Source organism: Sciurus carolinensis, chromosome 16 (assembly GCF_902686445.1).
Source record: "Sciurus carolinensis chromosome 16, mSciCar1.2, whole genome shotgun sequence".
In the NCBI taxonomy this organism is placed as follows: Eukaryota; Metazoa; Chordata; class Mammalia; order Rodentia; family Sciuridae; genus Sciurus; species Sciurus carolinensis.
Genome location: NC_062228.1, coordinates 1,916,083 through 1,943,778, shown reverse-complemented (window position 1 = coordinate 1,943,778; position 27,696 = coordinate 1,916,083). Strand labels below are relative to the sequence as shown.

At 54.9% G+C, this 27,696-nt stretch overlaps 1 protein-coding gene across 1 annotated transcript; it reads right to left on the bottom strand.

Moving 5' to 3' along the window:
- Positions 1-1,442: 1,442 nt before the first annotated feature.
- C16H16orf95 (chromosome 16 C16orf95 homolog) lies at positions 1,443-27,692 on the bottom strand. Its single transcript, XM_047528919.1, has 11 exons — positions 27,614-27,692; positions 27,293-27,484; positions 21,224-21,372; positions 17,290-17,328; positions 16,901-16,995; positions 15,395-15,446; positions 14,727-14,867; positions 12,114-12,260; positions 11,496-11,535; positions 2,243-2,432; positions 1,443-1,642 (listed from the first exon to the last, which is right to left on the bottom strand). Exons 1-11 carry the CDS (start codon positions 27,690-27,692, stop codon positions 1,624-1,626), a joined length of 1,143 nt encoding a protein of 380 aa, XP_047384875.1. The 3' UTR covers positions 1,443-1,623.
- Between the last annotated feature and the right edge of the window lie 4 nt (positions 27,693-27,696).

Below are 27,696 nucleotides of genomic sequence, written 5' to 3'. Positions count from 1 at the left end.
AGCTCCTGGCCGGCTGGCCAACGGGCCTCCTCCACAGACAAGAGCACGGTACTTCCTGACACAGAGCGGGAGCTCTGGAACCCCTCTCAGGAGTGCCTGCTGCACACACGCTCCCTGCTGAGCAGTCAGTGGCCGCAGTCAGAGGAGGAGACGCATGGTCTCAGCAGACAGCAAACGAGGGGTGGGTGCAGGAAGAAGGAGGGATAAGGGAGTGACGGGTGGGTGGCGGGCAGGTAGGCACATGGGACAGGGAGCGGGAAGGTGGGTCGGTGTACGGGTGCACGGGGGACAGGTGAAGTTCGTGGGTGGGTAGGTGTGTGGGCAGGCGGTGGGAAGGTGAGTAGGGAGGTTCGTGGGTAGGCAGGTGAGTGGGCAGCAGGTAGGTGGGCGGGTAGGCACATGGTGGACAGGTAGGCACATGGGTAGGCACATGGTGGACAGGTAGGCACATGGGTAGGCAGGTAGGTGGGCAGGTGGGCGCATAGGTGGGCAGGTAGGTGGGCACATGGGTGGGCATGTGGATGGACAGGTGGGTGGGCAGGTGGGCATGTAGGTGGGAGTTCTTTGGGCTCCCCGAGTCCCAGTTACTACAGTAGACAGGAACATCTTTCCCAAAACCTCCCGGACAGTCACATCACACCTCCATGGAGACTGCTAGACCGTGCCCTCTTCGGCCCCCAGGCCAGCACCCAGCAGAGGGATGCCGAGGCAGCTGTGCCTCAGCGGGGACCATGGCGACTTCAGCCTCCATTAAACAGGACAGGTGCAGCTCAGTGTCACTTCCCCCGAGCACATGGGGACAGATTTAGAATGACAGGGCCAAACACTCCGACATACCTGGAGCAGAACCACGGCCACCCAGTCTGGACACCACCATGCCCACCAGGTCAGCTACTGGTGACAGACGGCAAGATGGGCACACCCACAGTGGCTGTCCCTCGGCCACCATCAGAACTGACGCTGTGAAGCACAGATGTGGATGACCTTGTGAAAGGAGTCAGACCCCGTCACAGAGGGCATGACCCAGGCAGACGCGGGGTCCCCGCAGGCAAGCCAGAGACAGAAAGCAGACTCCCGGCTCCCAGGCTGGAGGGGAGGGCCAGGAGGAACGAGCGTAGGGTCTAGAGGGGGCCCTGGAAGCCACCGTCGGACGGCGAAGTCACAGCCACCTGTGGCAGCTTCAAGGGGTGGATCTTACAACACGTAGATCACACAGCTGAAGCAGGGCCCTCACCCAGAGGCTGTGCTGCGGCTTGGCGCGGGGGGGGGGGGGGGGGGGGGGGGCAGGGGGCAGAAGCGGCTCTTCTCCCCCAGGGCAGGGACGGAGAATGAACCCGTTACCGAAGGACACCACAGGTTACCACTAAAGAGGTGGCCAGCTTAGTTTCTCAAATAACATTTATTGGCTGTATTCACACCAGACTCTCACCTGCCTTCACACCAACTCTGCTACAGTTAAGAATCGCCCGACACATAACTTGGATGGACTCGTGGGTGTGAACTAGATGATAGGGGCAAACAGCGGGATCACAGGCCCCTCCTGACCTGAGGACTCTGGCTGAGGAACTTGATGGTGGCTGGTATTTCCGCTGGTGTTCTTGACAGTAGTTGAAGAGTCCAACTTCAAATCCAAAAATAATGGCTAGAAAGAGAAAAGGCAGGTGCTAGGACCTGTGGCCTGGCCACACCCTTGTCCGGGCTCTTGGGCGTGGACAGCCCCGCTGCCTTCAGGAACTGAGGAGGCGCAGGCGGGACCCACTGGTCCTGGCTGCACTGCCTTCCACCTGCCGGGCACTGGGCAAGAGCCTGGGCCTCAGCAGCAGGCACCGGGGAGGGCGGGAGCCCAGGAAATCCGCTATGCACGTCCCTGCTCCCCACTCCCTGCTGGGAAGGCTCTGAGCTCCGCGCAGCCTGGTATCTGTCAGAGGGACAGCCCTGGCCCTGCTGGAGCCTAGCTGGGCACATGGCTCCAGGACTCAGGACAACCCCGCCGCACCTAACAGCGGGGCCCAGAAGCCAGCCAGGTCCTGCCCAGGACTCCTGAGCCAGCACCACCCCGGAGCCGATGGCTCTCAGGGCCTTTCTGGGCAGGACGAGATGCAGGGCTGAGGAGGAGTGGGCAGGAGCGGGCAGGGACTCTGGGTACCAGGAGCGGGTGGGCATTACCATGCCAGTTTTCACAGGGGTGAAGCACCCCAGGAGTGAGTGACGGGCCCAGGGCCACCTACTCCCCCCCACTCACCGAATGGCCATGATGACCCTCAGGAAGGCCTGCAGGAGGGTCAGGAACGGGGCCGGGGCACTGGCTGCCCTCCCCAGGGCCAGCAGCTCGTCCTGGTGAACAGCCTGGAGCTGCTGCCACTTGATCAGGGGGCGCCCACTACAGCAGATCCGCCAGCGGTTGTGCCGGGAGCGCAGGTCCAGGGGGGTGTCTAGGGCAGGAGAGGTGGGCGTGAGCAGGGCGGGCCAGCGGCCAGTCCCCAGTGCGACGGAGACGGTCCTCCGTGAGGGAGCTGCAGCCTGGGCGTCCTGGGTCACGCTGCCCGGGGTCTGCTTCCAGCTCACTCTTCAGAGGGAGGGGCCGGAGAAGCCAGATGGCGGCTGACAAGAGCCCCGGGCCTGGCCTTGTGAGACCAGCCTCCCCTCGAAGCACGGACGGCACACGCAAGAGGCTTCAGAGACCCAGCTTCCCTGGAGTCCCAGCGGCCCGCACACCCCACTGCCCGGCGACACAGTGACCTCCACACAGCCCAGTCCTCGCCTTGTGGCGATGCCCAGAGCAGACAGCTGCTGGCCAGTCCCGCGGCACCAGCTGCCCTCGGGCAGCTTGCATCCGGGCCATGGCTGCTCTCGGGGCTGTCCCGGGGTCTGCTCTCACCAGAGCAGCAGATGGCCTCCACGGCGTCCCCTCCCCCTGAGCCCCTTTCCCCATGGCCCCAGGAGCGACGGGCCAGTCACACGGTCAGCCCCGCGTGCAGCCGCCATCCTGGGGGATAGGACCAAGTGGCCTATGAGTTTGAACCACACCCGACGGATGGAAGCTCCCCGTCGCCAAGGGCTCAGGCTGCCTCTCCAAAACAACCCGGCTTCCATCCCTGCACCCAAGGGCATCTGGCATGCTGGGTCCCCGTGTGGTCCCTGCAAGGCTATGCTTTGAACCTTTATTATGCTATTAATAGTAAACACACTCTACAGTAATATGAGAACACACTGCCCCGAGACGAAACAAAGGCACTTTCATTATGGAAGTTCTACCACAAAAGCATAGAGCAGAGAAGCACAGAAGTTCCGTCTTACAAGAAAATTGGAAGATCGAAAATACGAATTTTCGGAGATCCAAGATGGCGGACTAGAGGGAGGCTGTGTTCCTTGTCGCTCCGTAACTCCGGTTTCAAGCAGAGGATATCCGTTTCTTGATTGCTCACCTGACAGTGCCTATCATCCGCCATTTGCCTGCCTCCCGCCTCTCCATCGCCTGCCTTACTCCCATCCATCACCCAAAGCACGAGGTTCACCTCCCGATCGTCTGACAACAGTCAGCAAACTGATCGCCGACCACCAGTGGAGCACCAGCTGCCTGCTGTTGCCTGGAAGTTCACTGTTACAGTACCTGCAGGTTTGATGACACGTGGCTGCTGCCATTTTGAGACAACAGCCAGACCCCGCAGGACCCTGGCCGGACTGACTGAGCCCCGTCTCCAGGATCCCTCAGCCTGACCGATCACTCCCTGCCTCTGGGGCCCTCACATCGGCTGACTGCTCCCTGCCACCAGGACCCCCAGACCGACTGATTGCACCCGGTCTCCAGGATCCCACAACCACACCAAACACACCGGACTTCCAGGACTCCTGCCTGACCAACTGCATCCTGCCTCCAGGACCTCCTGCTGACCAGGCCACACCCTGAGCTGCAGCTCCGCATTTGCCAACACATTTGGAAGCCAGAGTGGCCATTTTGGATAATCCTGGAAGCCGTAGCTCCCATCTTTAGGTGGGGCAAATCCCATCCTGAGACGCCTGCTGGAGGCTTGAAGCTCATTGTCAGGTACCTCTCATGCATCAGGCTACTGAACACTGGGAGGTTTCATTACTATATGACTGTTATAGTGTAGATTTTCTTTTTTCTCCTTATTGAAGAACTTTAAGTTTTTATTTCTTTACTTTTCTTGCTCTCTTTTCCTTTTGTTCACCTGTTCCCACAGAGTCTCTTTCTCCCTTTTCGCATGCTAATGTCCAATTTCTTTTGATTACACTCTCACCCTTTCTATTATCTAGAACTTCTGTATATTCTTTTCTTATCCCATTAACAGCCACATTCTACATCCCTCTGTATCCTCTTTGTCCTCCATTTGAAACTGCAGACATTATTGCAAATCTGTTTGTTTTACTGAAGATAATATTTGAACTCATTCTGTTTATTAAGACAATTTTGTTATTGTCCTCATAGGGGTATTTGGTCTAAGATTGCATAGTGTCTGAATTGGGCACTGCTAATATTGATCTCCCTTAAAGAAAGGGTTTTGGAAACCTATAGGGCCACTATAAGCCTATAGGGGGGAAACTGTAATACCCTACATCTGCACTGCTAGAGGGGAAGATACATAAACAACATGAAAAAACAAGAGAAGAAAATGATCCAAACAAATCTATATTCTATATTAATAGAATCCAATGACAGTATGGTAGAAGAAATGTCAGAAAAGGACTTCAGATTATACATGATTAAGATGATTTGCGAAGCAAAGGATGAGATAAGAGAGAAAATGCAGGCAATGAATGATCACACCAATAAGTTGAAAGAGCAAATGCAAGAAGCAAAAAATCATTTCAACAAAGAGATAGAGATTCTCAAAAAAAAAAACAAACAAACAAATTCTTGAAATGAAGGAAACAATAAACCAAATAAAAAACTCAATGGAAAGCATCACCAACAGACTAGACCACTTGGAAGACAGAACCTCAGACAATGAAGACGAAATATTTAATCTTGAAAATAAAGTTGCCCAAACAGAGAAGATGGTAAGAAATTACAAACAGAACCTCCAAGAACTATGGGACGTCATGAAAAGACCAAATTTAAGAATTATTGGGATTGAGGAAGGCACATAGATACAAACCAAAGGAATGAACAACCTATTCAATGAAATAATATCAGAAAATTTCCCAAACCTGAAGAATGAAATGGAAAATCAAATACAAGAGACTTACGGAATGCACAAAATCACAACAGATCCACACCAAGGCACATTATAATGAAAATGCCTAACATTCAAAATAAAGATAGGATTTTGAAGGCTGCAAGAGAAAAGCATCAGATAACATATAGGGGGAGACCAATACGGATAGCAGCCGACTTCTCAACCCAGACTCTAAAAGCTAGAAGGGCCTGGAACAACATATTTCAAGCTCTGAAATAACATGGTTGCCAACCAAGAATCCTATACCCAACAAAACTAACTTTCAGATTTGAAGATGAAATAAAATCCTTCCATGATAAACAAAAGTTAAAGAATTTACAACTAGAAAGCCTGCACTACAGAATGTTCTCAACAAAATATTCCATGAGGAGGAAATGAAAAACAACAATGTAGGTCAGCAAAGGGAGGAACGACCTTAGAGAAAAACCACTCAAAGGAGAAACCAAGCCAACTTAAAAACCAAAAATAAGCCAAATGACTGGGATTACAAATCATATCTCAATAATAACCCTGAACGTTAATGGCCTAAACTCATCAATCAAAAGACATAGACTGGCAGAATGGATTAAAAAGAAAGACCCAACAATATGCTGCCTGCAAGAGACTCATCTCATAGAAAAAGACATCCACAGACTAAAGGTGAAAGGATGGGAAAAAACCTACCATGCACATGGACTCAGTAAAAAAGCGGGGGTTTCCATCCTTATATCAGATAAAGTGGACTTCAAGCCAAAGTTTGTCAGAAGGGATAAAGAAGGACATTTCATACCATTTAAGGGAACCATAAATCAGAAAGACATAATGATAGTAAATATTTACGCCCCAAACAATGGTGCATCCCTGTACATCAAACAAATCCTTCTCAATTTCAGGAATCACATAGACCACAACACAATAATTCTGGGTGACTTTAACACACCACTGTCACCACTAGATAGATCTTCCAAACAAAATCCAACCAAAGAAACCATAGAACTCAATAACACAATCAATAACCTACACTTAATAGACATATATAGAATATTCCATCCATCAACGAGCAGATTCACTTTCTTCTCAGCAGCACATGGAACCTTCTCGAAAACAGACCATATGTTATGCCACAAAGCAGCCCTTAGGAAATGCAAAAAAATAGAGATACTGCCTTGTGTTCTATCAGATCATAATGGAATGAAATTAGAAATCAATCACAAAATAAAAAACAGAAATTACTCCAACACCTGGAGACTAAATAATATGCTATTGAATGAAACATGGATAACAAAAAACATCAGGGAGGAGATCAAAAAATTATTAGAGGTCAATGAGAACAATGATACAACATATCAAAATCTCTGGGACACTATGAAAGCAGTACTAAGAGAAAAATTCATTTCATGGAGCGCATTCCAGAAAAGAACGAAAAGTCAACAACTAAATGACTTAATATTACAGCTCAAAGCCCTAGAAAAAGAAGAACAGAATAACAGCAAAAGTAGTAGAAGACAGGAAATAATTAAAATCTGAACTGAAATCAATGAAATTGAAACAAAAGAAACAATTCAAAAAATTGACAAAACAAAAAGCTGGTTCTTTGAGAAAGTAAACAAAATAGACAAACCCTTAGCCACCTAACAAAGAGAAGGAGAGAGAAAACTCAAATTACTAAAATTCATGATGAAAAAGGAAATATCACTACAGACACCACTGACATACAGAACATAATGAGAAGCTACTTTGAAAATCTGTATTCCAACAAAATAGAAACTACCGAAGACATTGACAAATTTCTAGAGACATATGCTCCTCCCAAACTGAACCAGGAGGACATACAAGATTTAAACAGATCAATATCAAGCAATGAAATAGAAAAAGCCATCAAAAATCTACCATCCAAGAAAAGCCCAGGACCAGATGGATTCTCAGTCAAGTTCTACAAGACCTTCAAAGAAGAACTCATTCCAATACTTCTCAAAGTATTCCAGGAAATAGAAAAGGAGGGTACCCTACCGAACTCATTCTATGAAGCTAATATCACCCTCATACCCAAACCAGGAAAAGACACATCAAGGAAAGAAAATTTTAGACCAATATCCTTGATGAATATAGATGCAAAGATCCTTAACAAAATATTGGCAAACCATATCCAAAAACATATTAAGAAAATTGTGCACCACAATCAAGTGGGGTTCATCCCTGGAATGCAAGGATGGTTTAACATCCAAAAATCAATAAACGTAATTCATCATGTCAATAGACTTAAGGATAAGAATCATATGGTTATTTCAATTGACACAGAAAAAGCGTTTGATAAAATACAACACTCCTTCATGCTCAAAACACTAGAAAAAATAGGGATAGTAGGAACATACCTGAACATTGTAAAGGCTATTTATGCTAAGCCCATGGCCAACATCATCCTTAATGGAGAAAAACTGAAACCATTCCCTTTAAAAACGGGAACAAGACAGGGATGTCCTCTTTCACCATTTCTATTCAACATTGTCCTCAAAACTCTAGCCAGAGCAATTAGGCAGACCAAAGAAATTAAAGGGATACGAATAGGAAAAGAGGAACTTAAGCTGTCACTATTTGCTGATGACATGATTTTATATTTAGAGGATCCATAAACCTCCTCCAGAAAACTTCTAGACCTCATCAATGAATTCAGCAAAATATCAGGCTATAAAATCAACACGCATAAATCTAAAGCATTTTTATATGCAAGCGACGAAACAGCTGAAAGGGAAATGAGGAAAACAACTCCATTTGCAATAGCCTCAAAAAAAATAAAATACTTGGGAATCAATCTAACCAAAGAGGTAAAAGATCTCTACAATGAAAACTACAAAACATTGAAGAAAGAAATTGAGGAAGATCTTAGAAGATGGAAAGATATCCCACGTTCTTGGATAGGCAGAATATTGTCAAAATGGCCATACTACCAAAAGTGCTATACAGATTCAATGCAATTCCAATTAAAATCCCAATGACGTACCTTACAGAAAAAGAGCAAGCAATCGTGAAATTCATCTGGAAGAATAAGAAACCCAGAATAGCTAAAGCAATCCTTAGCAGGAAGAATGAAACAGGGGGTATCGCAATACCAGAACTTCAATTATACTACAAAGCAATAGTAACAAAAACGGCAAGGTATTGGCACCAAAATAGACAGGTAGATCAATGGTACAGAATAGAATACATGGACACAAACCCAAATAAATACAATTTTCTCATACTAGACAAAGGTGCCAAAAATATGCAATGGAGAAAAGATAGCCTCTTCAACAAATGGTGCTGGGAAAACTGGAAATCCACACGCAACAGAATGAAACTAAACCCCTATCTCTCACCCTGCACAAAAATCAACTCACAATGGATCAAGGACCTTCAAATCAGACCAGAGACCCTGCATCTTATAGAAGAAAAAGTAGGTCCAAATCTTCAACTTGTTGGCTTAGGATCAGACTTCCTTAACAGGACTCCCATAGCACAAGAAATAAAAGCAAGAATCAATAACTGGGATAGATTCAAACTAAATAGCTTTCTCTCAGCAAAGGAAACTATCAGCAATGCGAAGAGAGAGCCTACAGAGTGGAAGAATATCTTTGCCACTCATACTTCAGATAGAGCACTAATTTCCAGAATATATAAAGAACTCAAAAAACTCTACACCAAGAATACAAATAATCTGGGCTGGGGAGATAGCTCAGCTGGTAGAGTGCTTGCCTCGCAAGCACCAGGCCCTGAGTTTGATCCCCAGTACTGCAAAAAAAAAAAAAAAAGAATACAAATAATCCAATCAACAAATGGGCTAAGGATATGAACAGACACTTCACAGAAGAAGATCTACAAGCAATCAACAAACATAAGAAAAAATGTTCACCATCTTTAGTAATAAGAGAAATGCAAATCAAAACTATACTTAGATTCCATCTCACCCCAATTAGAATGGCGATTATCAAGAATACAAGCAACAACAGGTGTTGGCGAGGATGTGGGGAAAAAGGTACACTCATACATTGCTGGTGGGGCTGCAAATTAGTGCAGCCACTCTGGAAAGCAGTGTGGAGATTCCTTAGAAAACTTGGAATGGACCCACCATTTGACCCAGTTATCCCACTCCTTGGCCTATACCCAAAGGACTTAAAATCAGCATACTACAGAGATACAGCCACATCAATGTTCATAGCTGCTCAATTCACAATAGCCAGACTGTGGAACCAACCTAGATGTCCTTCAATTGATGAATGGATAAAGAACTGTGGCATAAAGAAATATACAATAGAATATTACTCAGCTATAAAGAATAATAAGATTATGGCATTTGCAGGCAAATGGATGAAATTGGAGAATATCATGCTAAGTGAGATAAGCCAATCTCAAAAATCCAAAAGACGAATGATCTCGCTGATAAGCGGATGATGACACGTAATGGGGGGTGGGAGGGGAGCAAGAATGGAGGAAGGAGGGACTGTATAGAGGGAAAAGAGGGGTGGGAGGGGTGGAGGGAAGGAAAAAATAACAGAATGATTCAAACACCATTACCCTATGTAAGTGTATGATTACGCAAATGGTGTGCTGTTACTCCATGTACAAACAGAAACTACATGTATCCCATTTGTTTACAATAAAAATAAATTTAAAAAAACAGAAATGATGTTTGAGGTGATGGATATGCCAGTTATCCTGATAGACTCATTACCCATCGTATAAATGTAGTGGAATGTCATTCAGTGCCCCATAAATATGGAAAAGTATGATGTGTGAATTAAAATAAATCTTTAAGAAAGTGTGCTAATGAAAAAAAAAAGAAAATACAAATTTTCTGGCTGGGGTTGTGGCTCAGTGGTGGAGCACTTTCCTCACACGTGTGAAGCGCTGGGTTCAGTTCTCAGCACCACATAAAAATGAATAAAAAGTCATTGTGTCCATCTACAACTGAAAAAAAATAATTTTTTTAAAGAAAATATGAAATTTCCACCCAAACTCCAACTCAGTTGACTTTGGGACCAAGGAAAGCACCTCTGACCTTCAGATCTCTGCTGAAAACTGGAGGGAACAGTGTCCCTGTGCCCCCAGGGACGAGGAGACTTGCCCTCCTACTCCCACCTCAGGAACACCTCCTGGCTCGAGTTATTTTGAGGCTTGAATCATGATCTATACGAATTGCCTAAACTATAAAACCACACCTGCAGGAGTTGGGGTTGTAGCTCTGTGGCTGGGTTTGAGCCCTAGCACCACATAAAGATAAACAAACAAAATAAAGGCATGCTGTCCATCGGCAACTACAAAATAAATTTTTTTAAAAAGATCATGCCTGCAGTAAAAACTGACACTGGTTTTTAAAAACTTATCAGTTCATACACATGACTCAACAATTTGCTTTTTTTCTTCTGGACAATTCTAAGTTGCTAAGGCCGGCCTCCAACACGTGCTCCTCCTGCCTCAGCCTCCCGAGTAGCTGGGACTACAGGTGCACATGCCACCGTGCCCCCTTAGTGGAGTCCTGTTATGGGGCTTTGCTGTGCATGTTTGCCTGGGAGCAACGCTTCAGGGCCCTCCCCACTTCCCAGGCACTCCCCACTCTGTGCCTCTGGGAGTTCCGAGGGCATCCCTGGCCCTCCCAGAGCACCAGCCCCTCAGATTCTGCACAGAGCTGGCACGGTGCCCCGGGAAGGACGGGACAGCAGCCCAGAACCCGGACCTGGCAGCCTCAAGACAGAGGAGCCCACTCTGGGGACGCAGTGGCAGGGCAGAGTGAGGACGGCTTCTCCCAGACACCAGCCACCAGAGCAGGACGCCTGCCCGTGCTTATCACGCACACGTGGACACACGCTGTGCCCAGCTCACGGAGGGGAGCCCGCCTCAGGCCTGTGTGGGTGTGGGCGTGCATCTGCCCGTCACAGGGATGCGGGAGCGTGAGCCTGAGGCCCGCCCGGTGCACACCAGCCGGCGTGCGAGCACAGGACGGGTGGATGCAGGGACCTGTGCCATGCCAGGGGCACGGACAGCGGGCACACCACCCCCTGAGCTGTGGAGGGCACTTCAGAGCCGGCACCCGCGTGCACCGGGCTCGTCTCCGGAGCAAGGCTGACGGACGGCAGCTGCCAGGAGCTGAGGCTCCCAGGTCCACTGGGGAAGGGCTGTGGGCCAAGCTGAGCCTGCTGGGAGGGGCAGGCAGAGCGACGCCCCTGCACGGCCACCTCTGTTTCTCATCCTCTGATGTCTGGGGATGAGAGAGGCCTCCCATCCCCCCGGGGTTCCGGGGACCCCCTCCTAGGGAGGGTGAGGAGAGACGCCCGTTTGCTGAGTTACCTTGCAGGGCTTTACGATGATTCCGCTGCTTTCTTATCACCTAGAAGACAAGAAGACGGGCGGCGTGTTAGCCCAGGGCCCCGAGGGGAGGCCTGCTGACCTGGAGGTGACGGAGTGTGCAGGCAGCCCCCTCGCCAGGCTGGCGGGGTTCACCCTGGGGACAGCCAGCCAGTCCTCGATGGCACCCAGCATCTGGAGTCTGGGCGGTAGGGGGAGACCTCTCACCCACCCTTGGGTGAGAGGAGACGTGGCGACGTGGAGAGCCCTTGGGGAGGGAGCGGCTGCACAGCATGGACAGAGTCAGAGCAAGAGGACAGGAAGCTGAGCCGGCCCTGCCCAAGCACAGCCACGGCTTCTGCAGGATGCTGGGGGTGTGAGAGAGGAGGGTGGGGAGGGCGAGGAAAGTGGGAGGAGGTGAGAGGCACGCAGGGGGAGGAGGGAGGAGCAGGGAGACCAGCCGCAGGATTGCCAGACTTCCACCCTGGTACGGGGTCACGCCCAGCCGGCACCCGGACCCCCTGCGGGCCTGCGTCTGGCACAGGACGGCGACCACCCAGTGCAGGGAGGACCCAGGCCCGGCACCCTCCTCTCAGCCTGCTGCTGCTCGGTCCCTCTTACCTTCCTCTGAGACCTCAGCCCCCGAGGCACCCAGTACGGCATCACGGCCCGGTTCCTGGGCAGCGGGAGGCGGCCCCCAAAGTGGTGGCACGGGCAGGTGCATGTCTTGATGGCTTTGGGGATACAAAACCGGACCGTCTTGTGACTCTACCAGAGGAAGGGGAGAGAAAGCTGGAGCAGGAAGCCCACAGGACAGGTCCCAGGGCTCTCCCCAGCCCCTCACCGGCACCCACCCTCCTGGCTGAAGGAGCCCCAAGCCCTCCTTGATGTCCTGCAGGTGGGGACACAGGACCTCTGAGGCCTGCCTGTCCACTGCCTGCAGGACACACAGGCTGGGGCTGGAGAACTGGCTCTGTCCTGGGCCCAGGGTCCCCGGCTGGGGCCTTGGGCACTGCCGCTCTGCATCTCTGCACACTCAGCTGAGAAGAGGGCTCTGTGGGCCTTCTGACCAAACCTGCCAGTTCTAAGTGGACCTCACCTATGAACCAGATTTCCACTCCCGGGGACACTTCCTATTGGGCATCATGATGGGCACATGAGAAGACCCACCACACTCCTATCAGTAGTGAGCACAGCCGGGTGCCCAGCACATCACAGGGTACAAAAACCAATGCCCCTCCATGGCCCGAGATGGCTCCTGTCACCCTGGAAGGATAAGAACCCCCTGGCCCATCCTACCCACCTCTCCAGCGGGGAGCCCATTCTCCACAGCAGCTGCTGGGCTGGAAGCAAACCGGCCTCTGTCCTGCCTCCAGAGCACACTGCCCTGTACTGCCCAGCGGGACAGAACAAGCAAGAGGACCGAGCTGCGAGAGATTCCAGGCTAGGGAAACCTCCTCAGAAAGTATTCCTGAGCCTGGCCAGGGGGCGCTAGCTAAGTGGACAGGGATGGACCGCACGTGCCACTGAGACCTGTGCGTGTGGACGCCAGTGCTGATGTCAACACGGGAAGGCGATGGATCGCCCACAGCACACTGCCTCCTGCCCCGCCCTCCATCCAAAGAGGGCCTTTTCTCAAGGGACCAGGACGGGTTCACCTGATCAAGGTGCAGAAAACACCAAACCCATAAAGTGGACTTCATCAAAGTTTACAGCTTCTCACTTTAAAAGATACTGACAGGAGACTCAGAAGACAAGCCAAAGACACGGAAAAACATTTACAAACATCTGATAAAGGACTTGTAACCACAATAAATAAAGAACTCTCAAAACTAAGAAGATGGCCAACAAACCCCTTTTTTTAAACAGGCAACACATTCAGACAGATGCTTTGTCAAGCACGACCCACAGCTGCCGAAAGCAGGCGGGGAGGGCGGGCGTGTGGCTCAGTGGGAGGGAGCTTGTCTGGCACGTGTGAGGCCCCGGGCCACCCCCACTACTGCCGGAAGAGGTGGGGGAGCCTGTGGAGACACCTGTGGTATCTCAGGCACGGCGGGACACAGCTTGAACTACAAGGCCATCCCCACCTGGTAAGACGGATAAACTGGGGTTGGCGACACACAATGGAAACGCTCGCCCAGATCGCTCGAGGTCCTGGGTTCAATCTCCAGGACCACAAAAAGAAAAAAGTCGTGAAAATCAAAAAGACTGACAGGACCAAGTGCTGGTGACTCTGAAGGCAGTGGACCTGCTGCCTTCAACAGCAACGCTGCTCAGAAAGAAGCCTGGCTCTAGGCAGGGGCGGCTGGGGACCAGCACTCGCCCGGCCCACGCAAGGCCTGGTTCATCCCCAGCCCTGAAAGGCATTCACCATGCAATCGCCTCGGGGTCCAGCAGGTCTAAACTTCCAGCTTTTACTCAACGAAAGCAGCTGTCCTCCTAAAGACTTGTACACAAACGTCACAGCAGCTTCGTTTGCACAGAGTGGAAACAGCGGCGCCTCCTTCCCGGTGAGGCGCGGACTCTCCACGTGGTTGAACGCAGCTCCCTCTGCACACCACCGCCCGGCGGAACCCAAAGTAACGGTGCCAGACACAAGGAGCACAGCTGGAGCGCCCCTGTGTACACAGAAGCCTCCGAAGCTCAGACCAGCCCAAGGACAGAGCACACCAGCAGCTGCCTAGGCACCACGGCTGGACGTCGGATAGACGCACACTGGCTCCAGGAGGTCTTCTAGGGCTGCGCACACGCTGCCATCTGGACCCGCTGACGGTCCCTCTAGGAGTGTACGTGTCAAGACTTGCAAACCAGACACACAAGCACAGTTTATCCTACGTCATCATGTGCCCACACACACAGTTCTTCAGAACTCTGTGTAAAACTCACACAAACTCAGCCTGGCCCCATGGTGCACACCCGTGACCCAGCAACTCAGGAAGCTGAGGCAGGAGGATCACAACTTCAAAGCCAGCGTCAGCAACTGAGAGGCCCTGAGCAATTTAGCGAGGCCCTGTCTCAAAATAAAATATAAAAAGGGCTGGAGATGTGGCTCAGTGGTTAAGTGCACCTGGGTTCAATCCCTGGTACCAAAAAAAAAAAAAAAAAAAAAAAAGGAACAACACACAAATTCTCTCCCACAAAAATATCATTAGACACACTTATAATCCTGAGGGGCGACAGGACCCCTGACGTTCACCCTGGGCCCTAGGTGAACACGCCTGTCAAGTCACCTACCTGTTTTTGAGGTCTCAGGGACAGAGGGACCCAGTAAGGCAGTGCTGCCTCGGCCCTGGGCACAGGCCAGTGGCCCCGGAACGTGACCTGACACTCGCAGCAGGCATGCTCCTGGAGGGCAACAGGGCGGCCCAGGTATACCTAAGCAAGATCCAGAGAGGCGGAGTAAGGGGCAGAGCCACGTGAGCCAAGGCCCTGCCTGGACTAGTGGTCAGGGGCCAGCGGACTCTCCAGGGACAGGGCAGGTGCCTGCCCTACCGCAACTCCGGCAGAGGCAGGCTACAGGCTCAGGGGAGGCTCAGAGCCTGAGGACCTGGCTCCCCCAACGATGGCAGAGTCCGACCAACTCAGAGGCAGTGGTGAGCTGCCGGCTCCTGGGGCTCCCCGCAGAGCCCTCCGCTGGCTGGGGCTGCTGTCACCCCAGGGGTAGATGAAGCTGAGTCTGAAGCAGGCAATGAGGGGCCTGCTGGTTCTCCTGGGGCTTCCGGACTCGTGGGATATCAGGAGGACCTGGAGAGGGGGCGGGTGGCCCTACACAAAGACTGGGGTCAGTGCTGCCTCTACAACCACACACTCCGCATCCGGCACACCCTGTCGCAGACGCAGCCCCTGGACCCACTCCTCCCACCCCGCAGGTTGGGCAAAGCAACGCAGGGTTTGTCCCTTACCGGCTGACCCGGGAAGTACACTTCTTCCCTGAAGGTTTGAAAGGTACTCTTTCTAGAAAAGAAGAGTGGGAGGCTTAGAACATTCTGGGCTTGGTGTACACTGGGACCAGGTGCTGGGAGAGGGCATGGGCCTCGCTGGACAAACTCTTCTTAGCCCCAGCCCCAGGGGTGGGGCCCGTCCTATGAGCAGGTGTGCTTCGGGATGTGGGCAGCAGGTGCGCCCACTGTTGTACACGAGCTGTCATGGAACCCAGCATCCCCAGACAACTCACTTCAATACAGTCCAGCCAAACTAGCGCCTTGCTGGTCAGGAAAGGCAAGAGTTTCAACCCTTGAGGACTTTCCAAGACCCGGGCTGCCACCCACCCACCCAGGACACTTCTTACCCAACACTCCCAGGCTTACTGAAATGCTGAAGGAGACTGCCCTGGAAACCACAGTAAGGCAACTCCGGTACAAAAGCCTGGGTGCTCTGGCACACCCAGGGCTACACAGACACTCCCCGAGCTCTCCAACAACTGGGAGATTGTGGGTCAGGTGGAGTCTCCAGCGGGTGTGAACCAAGCACAAGGCAGAGCCCCTTCCCCCACAGCCACGTGTCAGGTGCTTCCTCACGTGGAAACTATGTTTTCATGTTTTATTATTAATGGAATCATCCCTATAATTGCTCTTTCACTTAGAGTTAACAGCTTCAGGTCACTGAGCTCAACTGCCCCAGCTAAGACTTGAAGCAGCGCGGGGACTGCCTTAAGGCACCCACGCCCCTTCTGTGATGACAGCTCTGCTCTTGTCTTGGGGGACCCCAACCCTGTCGGCCACGTGGTTCAGGTGGGCCAAACCCACCGCTCCAGCCTGAAGGGGAGCCCTGGAGACCGGCTCAGTATGGCGGCGCCACTCCCATCGGCCCCAAGAGCCTCCATCGGGGCTGCGCGCTGGACTGGCCAGGAGCCGTCGGATCCCCCTTCGCTGCGTCTGTGGCTCTGACCACGCGGAAACTCCGGGTCTTGGGGGTCGCCCTGCGTGGTGAGGGGAGCCAGCCAGGGAGCGAAGCTGGAGAAGACAGGCCGGCCTGGGTGCGCACCTGAACACACCGGCTCCGAAGCCTTCACAGGCACTTCCGGTCTATGAAACATCCGCCCCCGTGCGCCCGGCGGCCACTCACGGGCGCGGCCTCGGGTGGCCGGGCGATGGCCCTCGCCCGTCAAGACGCGCCCTGGCGAGTGCACGGGGCGCAGCGCGGACGCGGCGCAAGCCTCACGGAGACCCGGACCCCGCGGCCCTCCGCTGCCCCGCCTCCAACCGCTCCCGCACGCCCCGCAGATTGGCCCGCGCCCTGGCGCACGTGCGCCTGGTTGGAAGCTGATTGGCCCTCGCGGCAGTGCGGTGCGTAGAGGGGCCGGGGAACGCGGGAGCGCAGTCCTCGCCCTGTGGTCTGCTGCCCTGGCCTGTCCTGCGTGGACGTTGACCCGGAAGCCCACCGCCCGCGCCCCCAGGGAACCCACTCACCGTATCTGATGCGTGGGCTCGTGCGCCCATGGTGCGCCCCAGTTGGGGTCTCCGTCCCCTGCAAGGAAAGAGGGAGGTTGCAGCGGCCCGCAGGGCTACGGTCCAGCCCCAGAACTGCCGCTTCCTGGAGAGCGTGTCCCTTAGATGTGTGGGCCCTAATCTGCTATCCATTCGCTGCCTGCAACCCCTCCGATAAGGCTGGGTGCCGCCTTTTCTTGTGATAAATCCGGCAGTCCTACGATGGCCACAACTGGCTATTCTCTTGCTGAAGAAATGTCCTCTGAGCAACCTGGGGGCCAAAGGCTGTGGTTCGAGCAACTGTCGTCCAGAGTCGGAATGTCTTTGAAACTGGGCCGCTCTGGCCTGCTTTCCTGTCCTTAGTGCCCCACCTGCACCTTCACTCCTCGGTTGTGCAGCTTGGGCTGTCGCTGAAATGGAGGCAGGATATGTCGGATGTTTCTATGGGACCCGATGCTTTCTGCCTCTCCAGTTGTGTTCCTTAAGTTATCTTGAACTCCAATTTGTGTTTCTTGGAAATGTTAGGTCTTTCCCCACTTTTGGGGTAGTTTCATGCTGGTTATAATACTCAAATTATCTTGGTTGCCCAAAGGGACATGAACAAGTCTAGCTATAATGGGATACTCCTCTGCACTGCCCTTGCAAAGAACAACAGGATACTTGCAGGCACTGCTCAGATTTCTCGGCTCCATTATATGACCATTAAGATCATGACCCACGCTGGGCATGTTTGTGCACATCGGTAATTTCAGCCAGTGGAGAGGCTGAGGCAAGAGAATTGCAAGTTTGAGACCAACCTCAGCAACTTAGTGAAGCCCTAAACAACTTAGTGAGACTCTGTCTCAAAATACAATATAAAAAGGGCTGGGGTGTGGTTCAGTGGTTAAGTGCCCATGGGTCCAACCCCTGGAACAACAAAGCTGTCCCATGAGCAGGGCTGAGCTGCCTGCCACACACCACCCACGCAGAAGGCAGTGCTCTTACCTTACCGCTGATATCTCAGCGTCATCCCAATGTGTCTGTGTACCTGGCTTCTCTACTATATTTGTTTTCCTATGAGAAATAAAATACTTGATGGTCTATTTTCAGGGCAAGATACAAATGGCTCAGCTTAGAATGGAGGACGACTGGTAGTGAATTTGCACAACACCTTACTGACACGGCAACTGAAAAGAACAAAACCACCAGCAAGTTGTCAGCATATCCTTGCTGTGACCAGCCAGGAACCGCTCCCCCACCTTGGTGCCGCCGTGGGCACACACCCAGGCTTGACTGGTCCAAAGTTAGTCCTTTTTCAAAGAGATAAGCCTAGATTTGATTGGTTCAGGAGCCAGCCAAAAAAGGGAATGAACTCATCAGGAAATTTAAGCGACACCTAGGAAGATTGTGACCCCATAATACTCAGCCTTTGAGGATCTGGGGGAGGGATCTGCATGCTCAGGAATGAATTGCTCTCAGTAACTGTTCCAGTGTGTCTGCTCACCAGACACCGTATCTTGAAGACCATCCTTAAAGTCTCTCATCTGCTGTACCTTGTGTCCCTGAGTCCATTCTTAGGGTTTGGGCAAGTGAAGGTGTTTCTCACAATCCTGAGCCTATTGAAATGTCACTGTAACCCAGCAAGGCGTAGAATTCAGGCTCGTGCATCCCTGGAAGCTCTGGCTCTCACCACTGGGCACTCCTGTGCCTTTGGAGTAAAGAATAACCCATCACTGACCCCACCCACCCAAGAACGGCTAAAATTCAAAGGACCAAAGATCCTAGTTTCGTCACGGATGTGGCAGCTGGCGCCTGTGTACGTTGTTCATGGAGTGAATACAGCCATGCTGGCAAATGGGTCGTGTTCATAAGTCCTAAACACGTGCATCTGCTACGAGCCAGGAACTCGACCCCATCCAAGCTAGATGAGCACCTGTGTTCACCAGAACAGGAACAGGTCCGCAGCAGCTTTCTTCCCATGGCCCCGCACTGGAATGAGCTGAGTGTCTATCCCCAGAAGAGCTCTAAACAAACCATGGCACATTAACACGAAGGGGTTCTGCCCAGCAGCAGAAAAGAACCCTGCACGCACAGACAGATGAAAGGCACAGACGGAGCAGCCAGCCCCAAACATGGACAGGACACAGCCCACGTGTTCAAGATTCAGAACCGAAGAGCAAATGCATCGGCCTGCGGCATGCGCCAGAGGACTGCCCTCCTGCCCTAGCCAGCTCTGAGGAACAGGGCCCGCATCCCAGCCCTCACTCTGCTCCAACTGGAGGCTAATCTTAGACAGGCTGCCTGGCCTCTCTGAGCCTCAGATCTGTCTGCAAATGAGCGGTGAGCACCGTGCCTTGGTAAGCTGTTTGCTTGGTGCTGCGGACGAACCAGGACCATGACCACACAGCAAGCGCCTGCCACGGGTTGGAGATGAGGCTGGGTGTGGAGCCTGCTCAGTCAGCCTGGATGCACAAGCCCGCACACAGAACCTCCTCTCCCTGCGTGCCCTTTTCCTTTCCGCTTCACACAGGAAGTTGGTTGACTGGACTGCTCAGGAAAGGGACACAGAGAAGCCTGTGGCTAACAGTTTGTCCTCCAGGTGTTTGTTCCAAAGCCCCCAGGTAGCAGGGAGAAGAAGCAGAAAGAACTCTGTGATTCCAGGAGTCACGGGAACCAAGCCAAGCCAAGAGGAGCTGCTTGGTCCCTCAGAGAGAGTCGCGGCCGCCCAGGACACCCCTCCCCAGGCAGTCTACCCTGCTGTTTGATTTGTTCACCAACCCAGGCTCCCTGGCTGAGAACAGAAGTGGTGCTTGTCAAGAGTCCCACGCTCCACCTCGGTCCAGGTCTGTGCCCACTCAGACCACCGTGCATGAGCTTGCACAGGACACTGGGCTAGTGGTGACGCTGCAGCAAGACCTCACACCTGAGCAGCAGGAGCCACCAGACCATAAGGGACCACTGATCTGGCTGGATGGGGTGCACAAACAGGTCTCTGGAGACATGGCGTACCTGCCCATCACTCGCTTCCACACACTGACAGCTGCCAACACCTGCCATTCTATGGCTCCTAGCCACCAGAGGGTCTCCTGACCCATGCCTGGGGGTAGATCTCAGTGACCACAGGGAAAGTGTGTAAGTACCCCATCATGTCTACACTGCAGGTGCACCTACACTGTCTCCCAGCAGCCTCCAGAGGACTGAACTCCACTGCCCACACTGCTGCCCCTCTTGATGATGCCGTGGCACTGATCCCTGCCTTCCCCATCTCCCCTGTCTCCCTTGTCACCTCCCCAAAAGCAAGAGGTCCTCACCTCAAAGTCTGCTTTTAAGGGACTGATGACAGTCTGGCTCACTTAGAGACAAGAGCAGTGGTCCTTGGAGACCCCTGGGCAGAGAGACCAGCCACTGCTGTGCATGGGACACTGGCGGGCTGCAGCAGCGTGAGGTAAACGTTGCTGATGGGCAGACGCAGGGAAATGAGCAGAAAGTGGGGCAGGGGCAGCCTTGCTGGAGGCTGAGTCTCCAGAACCCAGGCACAGAAAGCATGGGGCAGCCTCTCCCTCAGCTCAGATCTGAGCTCCCCACGGAAGGCGAAGGGCCTGCCCCCACTGCAGCGGAGGACGTACCCCACTAGGAGGGGTGGTGGGTGAGCCTCCTGGGGCTCGGGGAGTCTGGCGGTGGGAGTGCGGTGGAACTCCTGTGCACCTCCACAGAGCTGTCACCAAAATGAAGGGCCTTTTCAAAAACAAGAAAAATAAATGAGGCATCTTGTGAGTGGGCAAGAGCAGGGCAGGGAGGGGCCGACCCCGGTGTGCACACCACACCCGAGTGACGCCCACACCGTGCGGCCAGTGCACTGAGCAGGGGCCTGGCTGGACAGCCACGCCCACTCGTCTGGAGTTCCTTCCTCTGTAGCTTTGAAAACACTACCTAAAAGCCTGTGTGACCACTGATCCAGAAGAAAGCCCAGTTCTGGTTCCGAGGTCGGCCTGTGTTCAGGACAACCTTGCCTGGGTTAGGACGGGCGGGCAAAGATCTAGAAACCCAAATCCTGGGATGAGCCGGGAACATGATTTTCAAAATACAACCGGAGAACTGTGATTCTAAAGCTCATTCCTCTTCCTGGGGACGCTCCGGGGTCTCCTGGACTGGACTTGGTGCCAGCGGGATCAAGATCCCCTGGGGGCACTGTGTCGGCCGACGTCTCCGGCTGGCTGCCCCGGACACGGGACTCAGCGCCCAGGCCCATGGTGCCCCGCAGGCCCGTCCTTGCAGCTCTGCTGCCCAAAGCCTACCCCAGGCTCGGGGGCCTCCCGGCATCCTCACGGCCCTGCGGCCCTGGACTCCGTCGCTCCAGGGCTGTCGTCTGGAGGCCGGCACACCCACGTCGGTCCCCTTCACCTTGTCCTGCAGGCTGCTGGGGGACACAGGTTCTCGGACATCCTCCTCCTCCCACAGCAGCGAGGAAAGCTCGGCTGGCAGAGGCCAGCCAGGCCCGTAGGAAGGGGTCTGCTTCAGCGCCTGGCCCACCCCACCCGGGATCCCGAGGACCACGTCCTAGAACTTCCTCCTAGGTGGCTAAGACCTTCCTAGGGGAGGCCACCCTCCCAGCAGCCCGCTGTCCCACCCTGTGGGCTCCCTCCTTCCTATAGAACTGCGGAACACGGGGACAGGGCAGCAGCTCCATGGTGACCAGGCCATGGCGCTGCCCGGCTGCAGCTCCAGCCCGGGCGGGAACAGGAATCTGGTTCCAGGGCAGGTCTCCCAGGTCATGCTCCGGGTGGCCTCCGCGTGGCCATCCTCAGAAGGGTCACCCATCAGGGTTCGGAGTGAATGCCCCCCTCAGTTACCTGGGTGACACACAGGCAGGCGGGACCTGAGGCAGAGCCCACCCCCTGCACAGCGAGTGCTGGACGGGACCTGCGCCCAGCTCCTCCCACCCCACGCCAGCCAGTCCAGCAGCCCCCCCAGCCTCCCTCCCCAGGCACCCAGGCCTCCAGCTGCAACTTGGCAGCCAGAGCCCCTTCTGAACCTGTGGGTCCTCTGGAGCTTCCCCGGGGTTCCCTGTGGCCTGCAGGGCGTTGGTGGATAGGCGCGCTGGCACCAAGCACCCTGTCTCTGGCTGCTCCACTGCCTCTCCATCCTCCCCCAGGGAGGCTGAGGTAAACAGACTTGGGGTGAACAGACCCCATTTTCAGTGGCGAGGATGGTGGTGCGGGTGCTAGGATGAGCATAGAGAGGCGCCGTGGTCCCTGGCTGCCCCTCACTCCCTCCCCACAGCACCCCGCGAGGTCCTGGGGGAGGGGCTCTCTCCTCAGCACCCACAGAGCTCCTGGGCTGCTGAGGACCTGGAGGGGCTGAATGCTCTGCAGAACCTAGGACAGCTTCCCACCACACGCCGCGGGCGGGCCCAGGCCCCAGGCCTCGGGCCCCCGCCCTGCAGGGCCCCCGGCCGCTGGAGCCTTCCTCCTGCCCCCTTCCCTCCCCTGACATTCTTCTTTGGGGCTGGGGCCTGAACCCAGGGTTGCCTTGCTCCTGAGCCACATCCCAGCCCTTGTTAGTTTTTGAGACAGGATCTCACGAAGTTCCTGAGGGCCTCGCTGAGCTGCCCAGGCTGGCCTTGCACTCCCACTTCTCCTGCCGCGGCTCTCTCCAGCGCAGGTGTGCCGGCTTCCCCCCGATGTTCTCTACTGGGGAGCACGCCAGGGCTTGGAGCAACACGAGGCCACACGTGGGTGGCAAGGGAGCTTCTGAAGAGGTCCAGCGTGTCAGACATCAGGGACATGCTCCTGAACCCCGAGTCTCCACTACGCACTTGTCAGATGCAGAAATAAAGACGGCCGAGCCAACAAGACTTGGCCAGGAGGCAGAGCACCAGCAACTCTCTGTTGCTAGCAGGGAACCCAAGTGGTCAGACTCCCAAGAAAATGCGCAGCTTCCCACGTGGACATATGCGTGGCCCGGCAGTCCGTCCTGGGCATCTACTCTAAAGTAGTGAAAACCCACATTCACACAAAACCACCACATGAATCTTTATGGTGACTATTCACAGAACGTCCACTGGCTCCAGGTGTGGTGGAGAACGCCTCTAATCCCAGCCACTCTGGAGATTGAGGCAGGAGGATCACAAATTTGAGACCAGCCTCAGCAACTCAGGAAGGTCCTAAGCAACTTAGCGAGACCCAGTCTTAAAATAAAAAATTAAAGACGGGCTGGGGATGAGGCTCAGTGGCTAAGCGCCCCTGGGTTCAGTCCCCAGCGCTGGAAGGAAAAGGTCCGACTGGAAGAAGAGGCGGTGCCATCAACAGAGAGGAGGGCCCAGGGGTGCCGCGGGCATGATGGGCAGCAGAGAGAGGGGCTACGGGGCGTCCATGGTGGAGACCCGACGCCCCAGACTCAAGGGCGCTCTGCCCAGCGGCCAGGGGTGACTTTGGGGGATGACACGACCCTGCTCTTCTGGCGCCCAAAGCAGGGCAGCACAGACAGGATGAAAAGGTCCCTCTGTGGAACACAAACGTCCCCAGGCCGTCGGAAGACACCTGGCAACCTCCTGGGAGGTGTCGCCAGCTCCCTGAGGCCCGCCTCCCTGAGGAGGGACTGGGGACGAAGGCTGGAGGGGACACTGAGACCAGCTCCGGGAGGGCCCGAGGGGTCCTCTCCCTCCTCGTGGTGCATGCTACCAACAGCAGGTGTATCCCAACACCCACTGTCCCTCCAAAACCCAGCCGCTACTTCAAAAGCTCCCTGGCCGTGTGGCCTCAGGCGAATCTGCCTCCCGCTGGACACACCTGCACCTCCCAGTCGCCTCAGGAAGCCCACGACTCAGTCGGTGCCCCTCTGGCAGCTCGGACTGGCAGGGACACAGCTGTGCAAACCTCTCCATGGCCCAGTGGGTTCTCAGCCCACTGCTTGGAGGCCTGGGTGATGGCAGGAGGTGACAGCAGCTTACCCTGGGACCTGGGGCAAGGTGCAGCGGGGTGGCCCCTTTAGGAGGAGGGAGACGAAGAGCAGGGAAGCGGGTACTCCCAGCCTGTCTCCGTGGAGTTGTGGTTTGGAGCTGAGGTGTCCGCAGAGGCTCCCGTGTGAGACGGTGCAGGCAGGTTCAGAGACAGGCGGGTTGTGAGTCTTGACCCCTCGGTGAGGGAGTCCCTGATGGGGTCAACTGAGTGGTAACTGAAGAGGTGGGGTGGCTGGGGGGTGGGAATCGGGGCGGCTCCGGGCACACGCTTGTATCTGGAGAGGGGAGTCTCTCTGCTTCCCTCCGCCACGCTCTTGCGCCATGTTGTTCCACCTCACCTACAGCCCCCAGGAATGGAGCCGGCTGTCTATGGACTGAGACCTCTGAAACTGTGAGCCCCCCAATAAACTCTTCCTCCCCCACAGCTGTGCTGGTCAGGTCATCCAGTTACAGCAGTGAAAGAGCCGACTAAAACACCAACCTAAGGGAACAGTTTTTTCTTTTGGTACCGGAGATAGAACCCAGGGCTACTCAGTGGTTGAGCCACATTCCCAATCCTTTAAAAAAAATTTGTTTTTTGAGATAAGGTCTCATTAAGTTGCCTCAGGCCCCACTGAGTTACTGAGGTTGGCCTTGAATTTGGGATCCTCCTGCCTCGGCCTCCTGAGTCACTGGGATTACGGGTGTGTACCACCACAACCGGCTCAAGGCCAAGGTTTCAAAATTGTCCAAATGACTTCTTTGTTCTTTTTCATACTGTGGGCTGGGGTCATGCTGTATGCAGTGACCGTGAGTGCCCACCAGAGGTCACACTACAAAGACTGCTGTGGAGCCGGACCCGGGAGAGTCTAGCATCCTGCCTCTGCCTGCCTCCTGGAGGCCCTGGGTTGTCCTCCCATCACACTGGCAGAACGCCACGCCTCCAAGGACGGGAGGGGACGGTGGTGGGCACTCCCTGGGCTCCCTTCTGCATGGAGCTTTGCCTGGTGGGTCAGACGACTGTCCACAACCCTCCCTCCCCTGGCTGCCTTCACCTGCCATTCCCATCAGAGGTGAACAGTGGACAGGAAGCCCTGGTCCAGACTCCGGGGAGCACTCTTTGGTCCAAACCCTGGGGAGCCAGGTGGGCCACCGGACTCTGCTCTGCAGCAGGAGACAGCAGCATGTGTCCCCTGGTGACAACAGGGGCTCCCATCCAGACGGGAGGCCTGTGGCTGCTCCCTGGGCCTCCAGTGGGCGTGGTCCAGTGCCCCGTGCATCTGTGTGAGCTGTGCCTTGTCAGTGTGACAGTTCAAAGGGATCAGCCCAGGGTAGGGCCCCGGGCTCCGGAGGTCCCAGACCAGCAGGAAACGGGAGAGCAGAGAAGCAGGAGCAAGTCAAGCCGCAGTGTCCCCAAGGCCCAGCAGAGGGCAGTGGAGGGGCGGCCGCGTCCTGCCCGGAGTCCTGTCCTGATCTGTGGTCGGGAACCACAAGAAACACGCTGGCACTGGGGCGTGAGCTCCACTCTTGTCACCTGTGCCACTTGACCTCCAGATGTGGCCACCTCCCTGCGCGTTTTCACCTTTGGCCCCTCAGGCCTGCCCTGGGACCGGGCGCCGCAGTCCACAAGTGAGCACCACCTGTCTGTGTGCCGCCCTCACCCTGCAGGACCAGCACCCCGCCAACTTCTCTCCTCTCCATGGAGAACCGTTTGAACCCAGGGAAAATCCTCCCCCAGAAGCCCAGGCTGACTGCGTGGGCTGGGGGCTGACCTGGGAGGCTGGGATGGGACCGCGGCCTCCAGGTGCTGGGTTAGAGACCTTGAGCCTTAGTAACCAGGAAGAAAATCAAGAGGCAGTGAGGTCTGGGCCGTGCTGGTGGAAGGACACCCTCCTGCGTGGAGCCCTCCTTCACCTAAGCCCCACTCTCCCATGCCCTGGGGGCACCGGCTGGGGACAGGGACACAGGAGGCACTTCACTCCATCCTCCACCTGCTGGTCACGAGCAGAGCTGCCTCCTAGGGTCCACAGCCAGGTGTGGCAGGCTGCCGCCCACATGTGAATCACACTAAGAATCAAGACACATGGCTTCAAAGACAGGTTCGTGGGCTGTGGTGGCAGAGGCTTGCCCAGCACGTGTGAGGCCCTGGGTTCCACCCTCAGCACCATGTAGAAGTAGACAGAATAAGGGAGAGTGCCCATCTACAAATGAAAAACAGGCTTATCACTTAGCCACCACACCCTCAGGCGTGGGCGTCCTGGGCAACAATGCTGGTCTGCGGGCAGCCCGTGGGCAAACCCACCCGGGCGCCTCTCAGAGGGTCTCATCCTTGGCCCAGGGCTAGGAAGAGGTAAGACGGTCACTGTGTCCTCCCAGCAGGCCCTGCGACGGCAAGCCTCAAACCAGCTGCGACAGAGGCTCCGGCCTGTGTTTTGACTGCTGTCCTCGCAGACACAGGAAGGATCCCACCAGCACCGACGATGGTCACCAACCGCCCCCAAAAGGCTGGCTGTAGCCGTTAAATGATAGCGTGCCCAACGGCGGGGCACCTCATTCCCAAGCACTGAAGGGAGACTCCTGCTGCTTTCTTCCAGTCCCAAGGATGCACCTGCACCCGTCCTAGGAGGGCAGCCCAGGACACACGGAGCCTCGCTCCAGCCAGGCCGTATTCCAGGGGACAGGACGGGGCAGCCTCAAGTGTCCGAGAGAGCCGGGGCTCCACTTAGGCCCCATCAGAGAGCAGGTGCTTGACGTCCATGTCCATGGGACGCCATGGCCACAAAGAGGACAGACAAAGCCAGGAAAGCTGAGTGGCCTGCTGCTCACGGAGCACAGCGCTAAGCAGGGTCTGTTCCTCTCTTCTGTTGCTCAGCAGCACTAAGTGACCATGCAGCGAGCAGGACAGGCAGAGCTGGACAACCCTGGGGAGGCCCCAGGAGGGATCGGGAGTGCCAGCTGGCCAAGAGGAGGGCTCCCATTGTCCAGGCCACAGCAGCAGACCCTCCCAGTCCTCAGGGAAGAGGGAGTGAAACATGCCAACCCCACCTCTTGGCTCACTCTGCACGAAGCAGAAAAGGAGTGGCCAGCAGGGCACCTGCCAGAGGAAGGCCACTGCCGGCACTCAGAGTAAGGTGGCCCTAGGAGGACAGCAGTGGAGGAGCTGGCGGCCTGGGATGGGGGAGTCCAGGGCTGTAAGCAGCCAGCAGCAAGTCCTGCGGGCACCGCCCAAGGGACCAGGGCAAGGCAGGAAGGGTGCTCATGCCACTCATTCCACAGTGGACGCCGGAGGTCTGAGCCCAGGAGGGCTGACACATCCTGATACTGCCAGGCCCACGTCACGGAGCCTACAAGCAAGACTTCCACAACATCCTTGCACCTTGGGCCCTGGCACAGGGCCCTTGACGGCTTGGCACCATTTCCACGGGATGCTCAGCACGTCCAGGTAAGCAGAGACCCACGGAGTTCCTCGCTCCACACCAGACGCCCCGCCTTGAGGCACGGGAGAGCCGCCGCACCCTCCCAAGCAGAGCCCCACACGGGCCTGGCTGGTCCCAGCAGTGGGCACAGGGCCCCTGGAGCCTGCTCACGGAGTTCTGGCGATGCCACCGCCTTCCCGGACCCCGCCTCGACGAGCGAGCCCAGGGCCCTTGCTGCAAGGCAGGCGACCGGCGACAGGCCGGTGCATGGAATCTGCCTGCCTGCAGAAGCGGCCAAGCAAGCAGGGTAGAAAAACCTCGCTGACCATCCTCAGCCAGGAGGGACCAGCTGTGCGGCCTTACCTTCTGGCTGCTGGCCCTGCCCAGGCCAAGGCCAGAGGGAGGTCCCTCCACACATGCCGGAGCCAGAGCCCCCCGTCATTTTG